The following is a 19,388-nucleotide window of genomic DNA, read 5'->3' on the forward strand; positions in this document are numbered from 1 at the left end:
TTCAACTGGCTTCATTTCTTTGCCTTGGCCGTGGCAAGTTTTAAAAGGGTAGCGCCAATGATTCCGAGAATGCACTCACACTCGGTGACCTTACGCTTCAATCCAGAGCGATTAATTTTGTGTTGATGTGTCTTATTTATATTAGTTTAGAATCAATTTCGAGCAGCGGTACTCTCACCGGGTTGATACGCGACTCTGTTACGTACCGTGCTTCGTCGTCTACAGTGAGTTGGTTTTTTTATCTCCCTCCAATGGGTTGTACACCGATGTGCGTACACTTCGCCTACTGGCTCGCGACACGTGTCTGAGTAATAAAAGCTTAAAATAATTGAAAAATAAAAGGAAATTTTCGTTTTGCCCCTGCAAATTTATCTTTTAAAAAAAAAAATTAAAGTGACATAGTAAGCTAATGGTCTATTTCAACTCTATAACCTCACTTAAAAAAGAATAGCGGCGTTGTAAACATGTGGCCTAGTGAAAATTTTAAAACAATATTATGTAGCAGTTATAGGGTGATGACAATTTAAATTGATAAATCATAAATAGTCGTGTCATTAAAATTTTTCAATTTAATTTTTTTATTTATTTTATTATAATTATTATTTCTGTCTAATTTCTAAATCAATCAAATAAATATATTGTAATAGTTATAATTACATAACTGCTATGGAAGTGTTGTATGTTATGCATTACAATATTATTATTGCTATAACACATCTAACCAATTGAAGATTTAGATGAGAGATAAATATTGAACAATATATAATAATATTGAAGGAGAGATTTGATATTTTGCGCGATTCGCATTGCGTGATTCCGTGAGCGACACAGTCGATCTATTGTTGTTGCTGCCGCCTTCGTCGCGTCGTTCGACCATCGTCGACCGCCGGCCCGGGCCCGATCGACGCGCTACTCGTCGATGCTTCGATCGACGTCGGATTCCGATTGAATTGTGGTCGGAATCTGACGCAATTTGGCCGAAACGCGGCCGACAGTGGCACGCGCCGTTTTCGGTTAAATCATGATCGGATTCCGACCAAATCGCGGTTGGAGACCGATCGAGGAAGGATCGACGTGCGACGGTGGTCCTTCCTCGGTCGATCTCCGACCGCGATTTGGCTGGAATCCGATCGTGATTTGGTTGGAAAGGGCGCGTGCCACTACCAGTCGCGTTTCCAGCCAAATTGCGCCGGATTCCGACCACAATCCGGTCAAATTCGATACCGACCGATGCGCTAGCAAGTGGCACGTCGATCGCGCCTGGGCCGGCGGTCGACAGTGGTCGGACGACGCGACGACAACAGCGGGAGTCGGGCACGGAACACTATGCATTCTTACATTTGAATGGTCAGATATGTGCACGATTGTGTAATAGATGGTGGATCGATGTGGTGCTCACGGGTGCACATGAGAGAATCGTGCAGAATATTAAACTCGTATTGAAGGATATTTAAAGAATTATATATGGTTGAATAGTAAAATAAGTATCTTCTTCATTAAAAAAAATTAAAATAGTGTGCTTTTTGATGATTTAAAAATAAACCCTTACCTTTTGTCCATAAGCACTCAAACTAATAATAATAATAATAATATAATATAATATAATAATAATAATAATAAAAGGGAATTAAACACGCAGTTAAATGCTTGATACTGTTGTTATGGCCTACAATTATTGGTCGCATAGAAAAAGGCCAAAAATGATGATTCTTAATTGCAGTCACAGTCGCAAGTGGGCCAGCCCTTCAGCCTTATCTCGTGCTTTGATGTGAATGTGATCATGGCGATGCACTACATGGACTTGCATTAGCGTGGGTAGGCAATTAATTAAGTAAACTAAACACCTTAAATTGAGGAGTTCTTTTTTTTATTATTAAAAAAACAATTGTTAGGTTATGAGGAGCAAGGACAAAGGAAATAGGGTTTGTCTTTAATTGAATGATCAAAAGTTATCAAGTGAATTTTTCAATGCAAACAATTAGGGCACTCAATGAGTCAAGTCGAGTCCAATTTTATCATATTCGACCTTATTTGATAAGGTAATAAGTCAAATAGAGCCTAAAATGAATTAAACTGTTGAAATAATTATTCAAACTTAATTTAAGTTTGATTTGAATTTAGTTTGTTTAAATATTATCGAGCTCTCAATTCAAACTTATTTGATTGTTTAAAAATTTTATAATTTTAAACGTGTTTGATTGATTATTAAAATTGATAAAATAAACTTATTTATTTATTTAAAAAATATTATTTATTTATTCATCAGGTCGATGAGAATTTTATCAATGAATATAATTCAAAAGTTTTGTTCATAAATATTGTTCACGAACAGTTTGTAGGATCGGGTTAGACCGGTTAGAGGGGGTGAATAGACGGTTAAGAGAATTAGCACTCGTCTTTAAGAAAAACTTAGTTGCAATTGGATCGTTGCTTCCAAGGCAATTAACGCTCAATAAAAAAACTCCTTTAGGCGGAGAAACCTTTACAATTGTAGCACACAGACTTAGAGAGAAGATTACAAAAGTAATTGGTGATTTAACTCTAAAACTCTAAGTCTATTTATAGCACAAGAGAATAGATCTAGATCGTTGATCGTAGATAAACTTTCTCTTAGTCGTTGATCCGTTGATGCGATCCTAACCGTTGATCAGAGATAAGTTTGATCGTAGCCGTTGAGTAAATAAGGATAAACTTTATCTTTAATAAAAGATAAAGAGAATTATCCTTAATAAAAAAATAAGCATTTATCTTTTAAAAGATAAATCTTATTATTATTATTTTTCTTCTTTTTTTTTAACCGCCACGTTCAAACGGTCCAAGTCTACGTCGTCTTCTCCGGTCAAGTCAACGGTCAAAGTCAAAGTCAATGGTCAAAGTCAACAATTTGACTTTCATTGACTTTTTGTAGAATCTTTGGTTAGGTGATTTCTGGCCAACCGGAGTTAGGCTCACCCGAACCCGACTCCGACCTTTTGCCCCTCGAGCATGCTTCCTCCCGGCTTCTCGTCCATCGGACTTCGCACACGTCCTTCTCGCTCCACCGGTGTACTCTTCCGTAGCTTCCGCGTCCCTCGGATTGCACCGAGCCCGTCGGCTCACTTTCCCATGCAACCCTTCTCGTCTGCTACGTCTTACGCTCGACTTCCTCCGTACCTAAGTTCCTGTACACTTAGCAGAGAGATTAAAACAACACAGGACCTAACTTAACCTGATTGATCACATCAAAACTAACTGGGGCACCAACACAGTTCAAAATTCTTGTTCATTTCAGTAAAAAGTGGAATCCGTCACCCCAGCGGCTCCACATAGTCGGTTCCACAACCATATGTGAGATGATAAATTGGGAAGCTACAATTGACCACGACGGAGGAGGGCATTATCTTGGCTTTGTCGAGATTCGACCCTTACCTGCTTCAGCAATTCTGCTCCATCATAATCAACTTAACTATGCCTCGGGGACTTCACAATATCCTTGTTCATGAACATTAACAAGTTAGACATGTATATGTTCAAGGTTGTTTATTTAATTGATTATATATATATTGAACATCAAACACTAAATTTGCTCATGAATGTTTGATTGATTTACCGTCTTACCAACAATTAAAATCGATGGAATCAAAATATCTTCACAATGGTATGATATTGTCCACTTTGGGTCTAAGTCCTCATGACTTTGTTCTTGGGCTCTCCCCAAAAGACCTTATACCAATGGAGATATTTTTCATCCTTTTAACTTCATGATCTTTTCCATGTACTTTAGATGTGAGATTATGTTTGCACCCTTGCAACCCAACAATCCCCCCCTCAAACAAAGGACCACAGGCCCCCCCCAACGTCGTTTTGATGTCTGAATCATCGACCCACCAGGACTTTTTGCCCCTCGGTCCACCTGACCTACCAGGACTATGTTTGCACCCTTGCAATCCAACATTTAATGGTGATCAAAATGTATCCTAACTTTAACTTTACATGAACAAATTTCATAAATTAAGACGGTTGATTAATTAATTTGATTGCGAATTAGGTTTTGTCATTTTCTTTTCGTGCTTATGCGCACTCATTGGCTTAGGCACGTTGGCCTTTAGACCTTATATAGGGGAACCTAATCCTATGACAATTGCAATTTCTTTTGGACGGATTAGTCAGGACAAGTGGAGCTATAAATGAATAGAATACTCGTAAATAAACCAAGTTAATGAGAGCATATTTATGCCCCGTGGTTATGGTACGATAGTAAAAGATGAGAAGAGCTCCCTAGGTAATGAGAGTTCAAATTTTACCTATGATACATTACACCTAAGGAGTTTGAAAAATTTATGAAGCTGAATCATCCATCAGGATCCATTTGTGCTTCTTGATTTACTTGATGATTAATGAAAAAATTTTATGAAGTCAGACAGATCATCTTTAGGATTAATCGGATTGTAAGAATGAGATATTTAGATTATAAAATTAAAAATTAAGAGCATATTATATTTATGTAAAATAGAAAATAAAGTTTATAAATAATTTATATATAAAATTTAATTGTGATCTTATTTTTAAAAATTTTAGTTATATTATATTATATTATTTATTTATTTAAAAAAAAACTCATGCACCTAGAAGTCGTCACAAACATGTGACCTATGGGCCATAGACTTGACTACTTGAGCGAAGAGTCTAGAGGATTACGTGCTCGATCCATTAAAAATTGATCCAAATCACATAATTAAATTTATAAATAGTTTGTCCTTTAGTGATCTAAAAGAATTAATAACTCATACCAAATAAATCTTTTTTATCTTTAAAAATGAAAAACCACTAAAAAAATTTTCAATTCTAGCTAGAACTAAAAGATCATTCCATGAATACAATTCGACGAAAATCACACGACGATGAATTCACCATAAACAAGCTACTTAGTGTTCTTAAAAACTAATTAATATCGAGATGTGAAATAGATTATTCACTATTATAATTGGATCGAAAAATTCATGACTCCTTGTGTTTGTTGATTTCTCTTGTCAATTAAGTAGATTTTCAAAGTGTTGTCTTTCTCTCAATCACTTTAAAGGAGCTTTCTTGTTTTCTCTTTTTTTTCCCTTATAGCCAAACCTAATCCACCAAGTGATGCTCACACACAGGACTTTCGCCTACGCCGAGCCATTCGTTTTAGGTTAGCTTCTCAAACAACTTTCATCATTGTTTTGACCCTAACACGTACGATGTGGATCGGCATAGTTCCCCCAATTATTGATATATATTGGCCTTCATGGATGTCTCTTTCTCACCTTTTCTCGTCTTACAAACAATGCTTTTCTATTTTCAAGTATAGCTAGGTTCCTTCTTATGAGATCCATGTTTGTTAATTTGATCAGAGAGACGAGAATAGGTTCCTTCTTTCATGTTCTTTCTATCCATTCCTTGTCTGTTGTCTCGACGAACCCCTCAATAGGTTAAACTAGCCAAACTATCTATAAATATTTGACATATTGATTCATTTGAATGGATACCCATGAATATGTAGCTAACTAAGAGAAGAGAGGGAACTCATTTTAACTATTAACTGAGGAGGTTTGTGAAATGGAATTGTTTAATGTCTCTCTTGTCATGTTTACTTGGCAAAGGAGTAAACGGGAGGAAAAATATATTGGCCAAAGTACTCGTAGATTTAATCTCATAAAATATATGAGGGTGTCCTTTTCGCTTGCTCAGGATTTTTCCTCTCTTGAGGTTGTGTCTACCTTTTAAAAGTCTAAGATCCAATTGCCTGAGATGTAAAGAACATTAAGATTGGTCGGCTCTATCGGCGCGGCTGCTCCGACGCTCAAGTTAGTGTCAAGTAGGCGAAGATAGACGTCTTGTGGAAGAAAGAATGAGATACTATACCTCTAACCTACCTTCGTTGGTTGCTATGTAGCTGGAGGAAAGGAATCTTTACGTAGGATACCACGTATCTAGCAATTATCATTCTGAAGGACTGTTAGAGAATCAAATTCGACCTTTGTTAGAGAAGATGTCGTGTGTCTACCAACTGTTCGCATGACGGACGATTAGAAGATCGGATTTTATCATCATTGCATAAGATATCACGTATCCATCAATCACTGGCCTGATGGGTGATTAGGAGACTAGATCCTTATGGTGGAGCCACGTATTAGATTACTTGAGTTTTAGCTCGGGGACCAACGACGGTTGACAACATTGAAAAGAAGGCTGTAGGGACGGGAGAAATGAAGAATACAAGAAAGAAGGGAAGACAGCTCGAGGACTTGAGATCAACTAATGATCAGCCTAGTAGATCAGTCAGGTTGGCTCCGTCATTGCCAAATCAAACTACTGTTACGGGAACCTCCAAGTCACCAAGAGTCGAAGCCTTAGTGCTCTGGGATGTCAATCCCGTCTTAGTGTTTGGGGATGTCAAGTGTTAAAAAGACACTCGGTGTTCGAGATCATTGTCATATTGAGCGCTCAGGGATATTAGCCTTATTTGGTACTCGAGGATGTTTGGAACTGAGCTTGACTGATCTAAAAGCGAGATCGACCACTCAGGAGACCCGCATACCATCAATATACACGAACAAAATCGATGTTTACTTGGCAAAGGAATATAAGAAGAACAAAGATGATAAAATAGTGAGACCGCAATGAATTGAACTCGATGATTCATGAACCAAATCGTAAAAATAAAAAAAATAAAAAAAATAATTTTTGTATTACTCAAATAAATTATTAAGTGGGCCTCCAAGCCCAATTAAGGTGTGGCCTCGGTGAAGCCCGTCAAGCGCTTAACTCCCGAACTGGCTTCGCCGGACGACATCTCGCTTCTATAAAAGCCTAAGAAAGCGGAGGCCGGCGGCGTTGGCTACAGGCGAGGAAGATATGGCGGTGTTGTTGGAGCTGGAGCAAACCCTGCGATTGAAGCCCAATGGGGTAAGGATCTCTCTGTTCTAGCCCACGCACCGATGAGTCCACGGATCTTTCGTTCTTAATGTTTTTGATTTTGTTTTTTGTTTTTGTTTTTGATCATCGATCGACGCTGAATCGTGGTGTTACTTGGATCCTTTTTTCTCAGTGTCTGTGTTTTGGATGGATCTTTAGAGTTTTTTGTTCCCTCTGTTCTCATTTGGATATGAGTCGTTGATCGCCGATTACCGAGAAGTTTACGGTGTTTGTTCTTTTTGATGCCTTAATCCGGCAACTGTAGGCGAAAATTACGACGACCGCGGGAGGAGCTGGTCCTTGATGCCTGCAACTCCGAGCCGAAGAGGGATTTCACAGTCGGTTTTTGCGCTTCTTCGATTGCCGTATGGACTGGTAAATCTCAGTTGCTAATTGCTTCAATCTCTTTAGTTCCTTTTTCTCAGCCCCAAATTACCTCTAGTTCATTCCCTCGATAATTAACCTGCATCCTACAGCAGCATGCCTAACAAACCCTAGACAAACAAGAAGCATAATGTTCGGATTAAACACGAGTAATCAACGACAATCTCACAAACCTAGACACAAAGGACTTGTAGGCCATCATTGATAGACAATTTCACCACCGATTGCAATTACATAAACCATGAGATGCTTTATGCTACTACAATAGTCAAGCATGCTACCATATTGATACTACTACAATGTCTGAACAAAAACTAGTTTTCCTACTTGAACAGTAAGAGAACTCTTTGTTTAAGAATGCCACTTTGCACCATATACTCCTATCCATGCTACATCGTTAGGCCCACTCATTGCATTGCACTGAACTGTACCACTCATGATCCATATGCTTTCATCATGTAACTCACCATTGACTCCAAATTTCAAGACTCTAGATGTGAAACTAAATACCCGCAAAGCCTACTTTGCACCATATAAACCTATGATCCATATGCTTTCACCATGTGGCTCACCATTCAACTCCAAATTTCAAGACTCTAGATGTGAAACTAAATACCCACAAAACCTTCTTTGTGCCATATAAACCTATGATCCATATGCTTTCCCCATGTGACTCACCATCAACTCCAAATTTCAAGACTCTTGATGTGAAACTAAATAAATACCTAGAAAGCCTACTTTGCACCATATAATCTATATGCTGTCACCATGTGGCTCACCATTAACTCAAAATTTCAAGACTCTAGATGTGAAACTAAGTACCGATAAAGCCTACTTTGCACTGTATAAACCTATGATCCGTATGCTTTCACCATGTGGCTCACCACTAACTCTAAATTTCAAGACTCTTGATGTGAAATTAAATAAACACCCACAAAACCTACTTTGTGCTATAAACCTATGATCCATATGCTTTCACCATGTGACTCACCATTAACTCCAAATTTCAAGACTTTAGATGTGAAATGAAATACCCACAGAACCTTCTTTCTCTATGTATCTTTCAAAAACCTGTGGAAAAAAAAAACTCCCACAAAGTGCTTCTATAATTTACAGACAAAATTAGAAGTATCAACCATTAACATTTTTCCCCCATGATTCAACATTTTCCATTCATGAAACAAAAAAATGAATTGCTACAACCTCTAGCACATCACACCTTTTTTGAAGTACTTATGAGTCTCGAAATCCATAACTATTTGATGCATAAACTTGTGAACACACATTCACAATGATCCACATATATAACCTTACAACTACATTAGATAGATCAAGTTATGGATATTACTTTGTTTTTTATACATATAAGAAAGTGTCGGTTGCTAACCCTAATAGCAAGACGTAGCCAGCCTTCTGAGGCGGTTACATGTGATAGTCGATCGATGGTTATTTGGGCAAGCTTTTGCTAATCCACCATCATATTCACCACCATGCGCCACATTCATGGATCGCCTGAATCAGCAGATCTTTCTCCACGCACGTTGTAACCAATCGAAAATGAGAAAATCAGTAATAGTGCAAGTAATGCACATTTAATTTGAAGCTATCAAAGATTGAGTGCTCATATAGAGTTAGTAGTACATGATGGATAATAATGTTAACATGTGAAAGATCTCATGTTGCAACTGAGTTTTCTTTCCACACTTCTCTGTGGTTATAACTTATTGTGCTACTATTTCAATCTCCAATATTCATGCATATGATACAAGGCCTACATTTCTTAATTGGTGAAATAAAGGTCAGAAGAAAGTGTATTTAAGAATTAAGGTGAGGCTATGAAAAATAAGAGCTGAGATTGATACCTCGACTTTAGCTTTTCAATTACTTCAAAGTTCCCGTGAAGACATTCTTCATACATAATCATCAACTGCTCAGCAACCTATCATTCAACAGCTATGTTATGTTTGTTGGCATTTGAAATAACAGGAGCAAGCAAAACAATGCAACTGAGAAGATTACCTCCTCGACACTTCCATCATCGACCATCGTGTTGAAAGATAACACCATTTTCTCCTCCAGTGCATTTTCCAAATCATCGACAGAAACTACAACTGAGAATTCATTGGAGGTCAAGGGCCTAGAAATTATGAAGAGGGTATATATGTATAGATAAATTATGAGTGCTGACCATCGGGTTGGGAGAAGAAGGTGAGGATGGAGGAGGCGAGCTCGTCGTGCTTCTGGCGGGAGTCTCCGCCGCCCCACTGGTTTCTGATCGCCACCTGAAGCGCCTCCCAACGCGAGAGGACGAGGGAGATTCCTTCCCTCAAGAGGAAAGGAGGGGGCGTGTGAGAGGACACCGGAGAAGGCGAACTGCGTCGCAACACGCCACCGCCGGAAGAGCCCATGGACTTCGTCGGATCGCCAGCTCGCACTCCCTCACGTGCGTGCCAAAGGAAGCCGGCGAGAGGATCCCTTATCTTACTTAAGCCGGAGGAATGAGAGATGGCGCGTTACTGACGCGGGAGGCAACGGTTGGAAGTAGAACAAGGCTTTAATTTGAGTCAATTTTGCATATCTAATTTTCTATTTCTTTATTCTTTGACTTTTTATTTTTAAAAAGTCAATTTGAGTCAATTTTGGTCATTTATATCTAGCTATGTGTCTACAAGAAAAGCACCAAAATTCCTCCGACCGCCGCCATCCACCAATTGTGCCGCAATGAGTCCGCCGCCGCCGACCATCCGACGATCTGCACCGTGAAGTTGCAGTTGGCTTGCGAGATGTTCTGCTCCGTCAGCTCGGATAGCCCTTGGAAGTAGCAGCTCTTCAGCTGCTGGTTCTGCCTCTGGAAGTAGGCATTGAAGGCGTACGAAGCTTTCCCCTGCTGGTCCATGGCGCCGCACGAGCCGCCGTCGACGATCGCCGTGCAGTCCGCGGAGTTGCACGCGGAATCCACATTGTGGGACAGCTTGGCGCTCGCGTTGCTCTGGCTCGGGTTCAACGTGCACCACTTCGCCGGCAGGTAGAGCACGTCCTTCGCGGCCACCGGCCACCTGCTCTGCCCGTCGCAGGCGAGGTCGAGCGGGAACTTCGGCCGGCCGTCGTAGGTGAACAGCCCCCAGTGGCGCTCGAAGTTCCCCGGCGCGATGCTCTTCGCGTCCTCGTCGAGGAGGCTGAACAGGTACACGTCGATGTCGGCGTTCGGCCGGCGGGGCGTCCCTTGTTTCGCGGCGAGGCGCTTGAGCAGCCCGCTGTAGAACCTCTCCGCCAGGGCCACGTTGGCATTGGCCTCGCCGTCGGTCGGCCACCCGATCTCCCCGACGACGATCGGCAAGTCGCCGAATCCGGCCCTGTCGAGGGCCGCCACCAGCGTGTCGAAGTTGGCGTCGAAGACGTTGGTGTACGCGACGCCGCCGTCGAGGACCGGCGTGGCGGCGCCGTCGAAGAAGGCGTAGTCGATTGGGAATTCGGGGTTTCCGTAGAGGCTGAGGAAGGGATAGATGTTGACGGTGAAGGGGGAGCCGTTTTGGCTGAAGAAGGAGACGATCTGGGACATGAGGTCGGCGACGTCGGCGCGGAATTCGCCGGCGGAAGGGACAGGATTATCTTCGGGAGAGTCGTAAACGTCGGCGTTGAGGGGGACGGTGACCTTCACTGCTGCGCCGACGCCGGCGTCATCGAGGGCGGCTTGGATGTTCTTCAGTGCGGGGAAGGTGACGTTGACGAAGGAGCCATTGTACGATCTGAGGAAGGGCTCGTTCCCAACGCCGACGTATCTGAAGAACAAGAATTCTTAAAATTAACAAGAAAAACAAATTAAAACAGTTCTTAATTTCTCCCAAAAAAAAAAAAGTTAGGAGCCTGCTTGATGTTTACTCCGCCCTGGAAGTTGTAGTACGTGACGTTGTGCTTCACCCAGTTCTTGGCGTTCTCGTAGTCGTTCATGGCGGCGAGCATTTCGTTGGGAATGGCGATCATGACCTCGATCCCCGTCCCGGCCAGCGCCCCCATGGAATGGCCGTCGACGTCGAATATCTTCACTTTTTTGATTCCGTTATCCAGCAGGAGCTGCTTGATCGTGTTAGGAGGCAACCGGTGGGAGGCGATCGTGCCCCAGTTGATGCCCAGGGCGGCGTCGGCCGGCGAGACAGAGAGGCCGGCGGCGACGAGTAGGCACGCGAAGAGCCAGCAGAAAGGCGGCATCTTTGATTTAAGTATGTCCGATCGAGTTTACGGAGCTCGAGTCGGAAAAAGATCTAAAAAAATGATTTTGAGGAGGCCAATCGATCGACGCATCGATGGAAAATTATCGTCGGGATTCAGAGACGGCGGCGGGGGCGCTTCCGCTATCGTGGGAATGCGTAGAGGAGCTCCGACGACTGAACGAGAAGAACAAACCGCCGCCGCAAGGATCGGATCGATGACGCGATGTCGAAGCTAAATTTAGCGAAAATGGTAGAAATATTTTTCTTCGTTTTGAGATTCTAAAATACCTAAAAATATTTTTTTAAAAAAAAATTGTTTAAAGATTTTGAAATTGCTAATATTTGAGTTTTGTGCTTTTGAAAATCCATTTTTAAATGTTTTTGATCTTTTAAAAGATTTTTATAATATCAAAATCTTGGATAGGAAAATTATTCTTAAACTTCGGCAAACTCCCAAAAGTTGTATATAAAATTTTAAAATTTTCAAAAGGTGCAATCCCTTGTGTGTACGTATGTAACTTATTTTTTTCGTCTCTCGTTTACATTTGCATGCATACAATTTTCTTCCTCTGTTTTCTTTCCTCTTCTCTTAAATTAAATTAAACATAATTTAAACTTTAATAAATAATTTTCTGATCCATTGATCAATGGATTTAAAGAGCTTTGATCGAATCAATTTTAACTCTTTGTAGGTTTTTATAGTGCTCGGGAATTCAAGGGTGCTTTTGGTTATCATCGTAAAAAATTTTCAATATTGTTCAAATGATCTAAAAAATTTCAGACTTTGTGTCAATTGACACGTGTTTATAACTTTGTGTAGGAGATTTCAAAATCAGGATTTTTCACCATATCTACCTTTTACACGCTCCAAACTTTCATCTAATTATAAAATTTCATAAATTCAAGTCATCTAGGTTCATCAATGGATTTCGATCAAAATTTATTGATGAACTTAGAGAGCTCTGATTGGATTTATTCCTACTCATGTAAGTATCTACAGTGCCCAAGAGTCCAAATATGTCCTCTGTTATCATTGTAAAGGATGTTTAACATTGCTCAAAATGATTAAAAAGTTTCAGACTTGGTACAAATTTAGTACGGGCCTATAACTTCACGTAGGAGACTAAGGATCAAGATTTCTTACTACATATTCTATATTTCTATCTCATTATAAAATTTCTAAAATTTAAGTCGTCTAGGTCTATCAATGAATTTGGTCAGACTTTAGGATTCTATTAGATGATCTAGAGAGCTCCGATCAGACTCGTTCTATCAATGGGAGAGTCAAAACTTATTGATAGACCTACAGAACTTTGATTAACTGCATTCCAACTCTTATAGTTTTATTAGGTGAACTGAGTCCGAATAAATTATCTTTTATTGTTTTAAGACCCTCCTAGTAATATTCAAAATGATTTAAACTTTTAAAATACTGTAGTATTAATTTCTTAAGACCAACACCACTGTGGTGTTAATAATTACCACAACAATGTTATATTTAAGCTGCGTTGTTGATTTTAACTGACGCCAAAGTGATTTTTTTATTTTTATTAATAAAATCAATTCTCATTATTAATTTTAATTTTAATTTTTATTCTTTTATAATTATATATTAAAAAATTGAAGATATTAAAAAACAAAAAACATATTTTTAATGTTTTATTAATCTTCTTTTTATATTATATATTTTTTAATTTTTTAATTAAAATTTTAAAATTAAAACTAAATAAATTTAGAAGATTATTTATTAAAGTTTAAATGATTGTAAAATAGTTTAATTTAATTTAAAAAGAAGAAGTTGCATTGATAAAAAAAAGTGAGAGAAAAGAAATTATATAGAGTTAAAATTATAATTTTGTGCATCTTTTGAGAATAATAAAAAGTTAATGTGGCTTTTGAAAATTTTGAAATTTCATGTTCATCCTTACGGAATTTGGCGCTTAAACTTTGATAACTTGTTTCGAAGTTTCACGTGATTTTTCAAATTTATGATTTTTTTTGTAAGGCTTTCACGACCTGAGGAAAAACATTATGTTCTAAAATTATTTTTAAAAATTTAAGAATTATTTCAAGTTCTGATCTGACTGCTGAGTCAGTATTGCGATAAGGTCCTACACGTAGGCCGTTGTATCGAGGTTGAGTGAGACGTTACGATTTAGTTATCCATCGATGGATAGACGTGCAAAGAAAAAAAAATAGTTAATTTAATTTGATTTTTTTTAAATTTGATTGATTCATGTTATCCAATTTTTAATTCAAATTTATTTTATTGTTTAAAATTTTATATTTTTAAATATAGATAGTTGATTAATAATTCTTTTTTCTGCAAACGTTTATCTAAAAAGTCTTTTTTTACACGAATTAAGTTTTTTCTGAATTAATAATCAGAAAATAGATAAATTGTGAATGCGGAAGGGGCCCATCTCAACCGTCACAAACAAACCTGTCCACGTGCACAGGCGGATCCACTAACTCAGGAAACCGTGGGGCCCTCTACCCACTGCTGGATTTGCAGAATCTAACAAATGCAGCGGCTAGATTTTTGTTCCTTGTCTGGTTAATTTATAGAACGGTACGATACGAGACCTAATTTTAATTATTTAATATACAATTTAATTTTGAATAAATTCCAATCGTCAAAAAATGTATCTAGAAAATTTGAAAAATCCAAACCCAATTAAGCACGTTAACAATGAGATTAGAAATTTTGAAAAAAAAAAAAACCATCTCTTCTGAAATACGATGTCCAACGTGTATATCATTTCAGGAAGAACACGCGATAAGCATTGATTAATGTAATCCTGAAAAATCGCAGGGGCCTTTCAGTAATTTTGACATCGCGTGGCGTGTTGGGCCTGGGTGCCGTATCCATAATCCAATGCCTCTGTCTCCGGAAGGCACTCTTTAAATATCCACCCGGAGTTCATCGAGTTTTCACAATCCCCCCGTACTTTTACTACTCTCCTCCTCCTCACTTCGCCCCATTCAGATTATTTTATCTGAATGCCAAGCTCCATTTCGGCATTAATGCCACTTGTTTGAGCTCCAACCTACAAGTTCAGGTTCTTCTCCATTATTCTATTGTTTGCTTCTTAATCACAATTATTTGTTTCACGTACCTTTCATGATCTTTTTCTCTGATGGATACAGGTGAACTAAATGACCACCAACTCTATCAAGAACTGAGATAAAGGTTGATGCTGCATCAAAAGCCTTTTTTTTTCTGAATTCAGAAAAGAAAAGGCAACAAGCAGTTGTCAAATTTCACCCTGCTGCTGCTGCAGGAGTTGTGAGGGCAGATCGGTTCGTCCAGAATGCCAAATCTTGGGTTGGTGGTGAAGCTCTGGGGGGCTCTGTTCCTTGTGTGCTTTGCTGCGATGGCTGGAGCAGAGTACGTGAAGTACAGAGATCCAGCGCAGGCAGTGAGTGTGAGGATAAGAGATCTGATGAAGAGGATGACTCTCGCTGAGAAGATTGGACAGATGATGCAGATCGAGAGAAAGGTCGCCACCCCACAGATCATGAAGGATTACTTCATTGGTATTTGTAAATTGTAGTTCCTTCAGAAAAATATATATATTTATATTTTAAAAAATATAATGGCTTTTTTTTTTTGTTGATGCAGGAAGTTTACTAAGTGGAGGGGGGAGTGTGCCTGCTCCTCAGGCTCCTCCACGAGTGTGGATCAACATGATAAATGAGTTTCAGAGAGGCTCCATCTCCACGAGGCTGGGGATTCCGATGATTTATGGAATTGATGCTGTTCATGGCAACAATAATGTCTACAATGCCACCATATTTCCCCACAACATTGGTCTTGGAGCCACAAGGCAAGTTCTTTGGCACAAAACAATCAAAACTGTTGTTCTAGTTGATCACAAAAGGTTTTACAAGTGAAGCAATCATATCAAAATCAAATTTTGATTTCCTTGCAATCTGCAGGGATCCTGCTCTTGTGAAGAGGATTGGTGCGGCGACTGCACTGGAAGTTAGAGCCACTGGCATTCCCTATGCCTTTGCGCCGTGCATTGCGGTACAGTACCGACTTCTTAACCAAGCCATGTCGATCTTCAACACTGCTGATTTGGTCCAAAAATCAGGTTTGCAGGGATCCGAGATGGGGTCGGTGTTACGAGAGCTACGGCGAAGATCATCAAATAGTCCAAAACATGACCGACATCATTCTTGGTTTGCAAGGAGATGTGCCTCAAAACTACACCAAGGGGTTCCCCTATGTTGCTGGAAAGCAAGTTTTCTGGATCCGACTGATTGATTTGATGGTCTTCTAGCACACATGCAATTGACGTAAACCTTTGGAACAGGGACAATGTGGCGGCCTGTGCCAAGCACTTTGTTGGCGACGGTGGCACACAAAATGGAATCAATGAAAATGACACCATCATCGACCTCGATGGCCTCTTCGACATCCATTTGCCAGCCTACTACGACGCCATTGCCAAGGGCGTCTCTACCATCATGATCTCTTATTCAAGCTGGAACGGTGTCAAAATGCACACCAACCGTGAGCTCATCACGGGCCTCCTCAAGAACAAGCTTGGCTTCAAGGCATGCATGCTTTCATGAATCAACTTTGCTGGTTTTTTTACTTCTATGTTGCTATGTTTGATGAGGATTGGATTGAAACTCTGCCAGGGATTTGTGATCTCAGACTGGGAGGGGCTTGACAGGATCACGACGCCGCCGGGTGCAAATTATACATACTCCGTTGAAGCTGGAATCAATGCAGGCATTGATATGGTTAGTGTAAATACTTATCAAATCGAGTATATAAATCGACTCCTATTTCATGATTCGACATAAAGTTAGTTACCTTCCTTCTTCATGCATCATTTTACAGGTGATGGTTCCAAATAAGTATGTCGAGTTTGTTGGCAACCTCACGTTTCTTGTTAAGAACAACTTCATCTCCTTGAGCAGAATCGATGATGCTGTGAGGAGAATTCTGAGGGTGAAATTTATCCTCGGTTTGTTTGAGAACCCCATGGTTGATCACAGCTTAGCCAATCATCTCGGAAAGAAGGTGAACTGATCTCGATTCAGTATTTCATGGAAAAGAAAAAAAAAAAAAGGAAAAGGTTCTTTTTTGGGGCTCACCGAGTATAATTTGTTGAACATAACCAGGAGCACAGGGAATTGGCGAGGGAAGCGGTGAGGAAATCTCTCGTGCTACTGAAGAACGGGAACTCCGGGGATGCTCCGCTGCTTCCCCTGCCAAAGAACGCAGGGAAGGTTCTCGTTGCAGGCAGCCACGCCCATAATTTGGGATACCAATGCGGCGGATGGACCATCACGTGGTACGGCGGAAGCGGAAGAGTCACAGCTGGTTCGCGCATTCTCACAAACACCAAGCCTGCACTCCATCATAGAACAAAAATTTTTTGAATCTGATTCTTTGTGCTTACTCACAGGCACCACAATCCTGGAGGCGATACGATCCACAGTAGATCCATCGACCGAAGTGGTCTTCTCCGAGAACCCTAATTCCGAGTTCATCAGCAGCAACGACTTCGCCTATGCCATCGTGGTGGTCGGGGAGCACCCTTACGCCGAGACTTACGGCGACAGCCTCAACCTCACCATCGCGGCCCCCGGCCCGAGCACGATCGAGACGGTGTGCGGCTCCTCCGTGAAGTGCGTGGTCGTGCTGATCACCGGCCGTCCGGTGGTGGTGGAGCCGTACCTTGCGTCGATCGACGCCCTGGTGGCGGCTTGGCTGCCTGGATCCGAGGGTCAGGGCGTGGCCGATGTGGTGTTCGGCGACTACGGATTCACGGGGAAGCTTCCGAGCACATGGTTCAGGTCGGTGGAGCAGCTGCCGATGAACTCCGGCGACGCTCACTACGATCCCTTGTTCCCGCTAGGGTTCGGCTTGACGACGGAGGCGAGGATCAGAGAGGGAGGCGAGAGTGAAGCAGGGCTTTGGATCAGCTACAAGTGATATATCTGTCCTTTTATAGTAAGGAAGGAAGGAAGGAAATAATCAAAATTTCTGCAGTTATGTGTATATTTGTAAAAAGAATAAATAAATCCTAAAGTTGAAATATTTTTTAGTCATCTTAATTTAGAAATACAACATTTTACTGCGAATAAATTTGGGAATAATTTTTTTATCAGAATGAAAATATCTACTAATCATTTATATTAAAAAAGAAAAGAAAAATGAACTACAAACAATTATCATTGAGCTAATCACATGTAATATTATATAATAATCATAATAATAATAATAATAATAATATTTAAATTAAATTTATCATTTTAATTAATTTTATTATATCATCCTTTATATTTAAATTAAATTTACATTTTAAATTAATATCTATATTTATCATAATCTTGATGCTTGTTTAATTAGAATGGTTATTATGTATATTTTCGAATTTACGTTCAACAGACACAATCTTAATTTTTTATTTTAATATTTTATTTTTTTATTTAATATATCCTTATATATCCACACATTCATCTAATATTCTCATTTATGCTTTCGTGGTCAATTCAAATTCAATATTCAACTTAACAAATTTGATGTTGCAAAGTTGATTCGAGTTGTAAACGAATTGAACATTTATGAACAAATTTAATATTAGATTTGATAAGAAGTTATTTATATATTCAATATACATAAGATTAATTAAATTAATAAATTTGAATAACTCGTTAAATCAAAGAAATAAATTTAATATATATATATGTTTAACTCGTTAATATTGAATAAAATTTATGAATAATGTTATGAATCATGTTCAATCATGTTCATCTAAAAGAAAAGAAGTTTAAATGTATAAAAATTTCAAACAATCAAATAAATTTGAATTGAGAGCTCGATAATATTTAAATAAATCAAACTCAAATTTATAAAAAAAATATCAAGCCAAGCTTGAATAATCATTTCAACGGTTTAGTGAATTTTAGACTCGATTTGACTTGACTCGGTTATCTTATAAAAAAATTTGAATATCACAAAATTTAACTAAAAAATGATAAATTTCAAGTTAGTCTCATTGACTATTTCTGAGGATGACCGGTCCGGCCCCATGGAAGTTTTCCACCGGCCACTAGGGTAAATCGGAAAGTGCACGTAGGTCAACCCAGACACCCAGCATCCTTTGATTGCCCTTCTCATTTGGAGAAAAATTTCTGCAAATACGTCATAGTTGGGGATCGAACCGCAAGTGCTTGTGTGACAACCTAGATGTCCTACCGCGGTACCATTGCCCCGGGACCATAAAATTTAACTCAGCTTAGTCATTCCAAGCTCCTCTAATATTATCCCACTAGGAATCAACTCCTAGATTTATTATGGAGGCTCTCATACAAAAATCATTTGAACCAACCCACGAGGACCGCAGACCACTTCATAATTATGTTATTCTTCTTCTTTTTCATGCAATTGCTCTCCAATCAAACTAAAAAGCAAGGGCAGATCCACCTTGTAAGCTACCCAGGCTATATATAGGGTCTGACAATGTTGGAGAAGAAAAAAAACTTTGATTTACGGATAAAAGAAAGAAAAAGTTGAAGGAACGAAGAAGATAGCTTAGGGTATTTCGTTAATATAGCCCACAATCCTGAATTAGTCCGGATAAATCATCCAGACTGACTCTGTCATTGAATAAAAAGTTGACGTGCACTCAATTTCTTTAGATGATAAGTCCACAAACTACGTACGCATCTCGGAATATTGTTCTTTTATAGAAAAAAAAAGGTGAAATCCATCGACATCGATCACTTCACAAATGAGCCAACGACATTAATCATAGACGTTACAATAACGTTGATAATATGGCCTTTTGATTTTTATAAAAAAAGAAATCCAAAATATTTTCAGTGGAGAAGGAGACTCCA

The 19,388-nt window shown here is 39.3% G+C and overlaps 2 protein-coding genes and 1 long non-coding RNA gene across 3 annotated transcripts; 2 read left to right on the forward strand and 1 right to left on the reverse strand.

The window, feature by feature from the left end:
• Positions 1-6,853: 6,853 nt before the first annotated feature.
• Positions 6,854-9,468, forward strand: LOC141845412 (uncharacterized). The gene is made up of 3 exons (XR_012603241.1): positions 6,854-6,918; positions 7,193-7,302; positions 9,298-9,468. It is a non-coding gene; the product is annotated as an uncharacterized LOC141845412 (long non-coding RNA).
• Positions 9,469-9,976: 508 nt separating this feature from the next.
• On the reverse strand, positions 9,977-11,631 carry LOC141844813 (glucan endo-1,3-beta-glucosidase 8-like). Its single transcript, XM_074732805.1, has 2 exons — positions 11,180-11,631; positions 9,977-11,090 (listed from the first exon to the last, which is right to left on the reverse strand). Exons 1-2 carry the CDS (start codon positions 11,515-11,517, stop codon positions 9,977-9,979), a joined length of 1,452 nt encoding a protein of 483 aa, XP_074588906.1. The 5' UTR covers positions 11,518-11,631.
• Positions 11,632-14,791: 3,160 nt separating this feature from the next.
• Positions 14,792-17,578, forward strand: LOC141845410 (uncharacterized). The gene is made up of 9 exons (XM_074733472.1): positions 14,792-15,059; positions 15,145-15,349; positions 15,462-15,552; positions 15,620-15,765; positions 15,842-16,085; positions 16,173-16,277; positions 16,378-16,560; positions 16,662-16,863; positions 16,949-17,578. The coding sequence occupies exons 1-9, from the start codon at positions 14,834-14,836 to the stop codon at positions 17,476-17,478; spliced, it is 1,932 nt and encodes a 643-aa protein (XP_074589573.1). The 5' UTR covers positions 14,792-14,833; the 3' UTR covers positions 17,479-17,578.
• The last annotated feature ends 1,810 nt before the right edge of the window (positions 17,579-19,388 follow it).

Source organism: Curcuma longa, chromosome 14 (genome assembly GCF_044706935.1).
Source record: "Curcuma longa cultivar G26 ecotype Majalengka, Jawa Barat chromosome 14, ITB_CL_G26_1.1, whole genome shotgun sequence".
NCBI classification, from domain to species: domain Eukaryota; kingdom Viridiplantae; phylum Streptophyta; class Magnoliopsida; order Zingiberales; family Zingiberaceae; genus Curcuma; species Curcuma longa.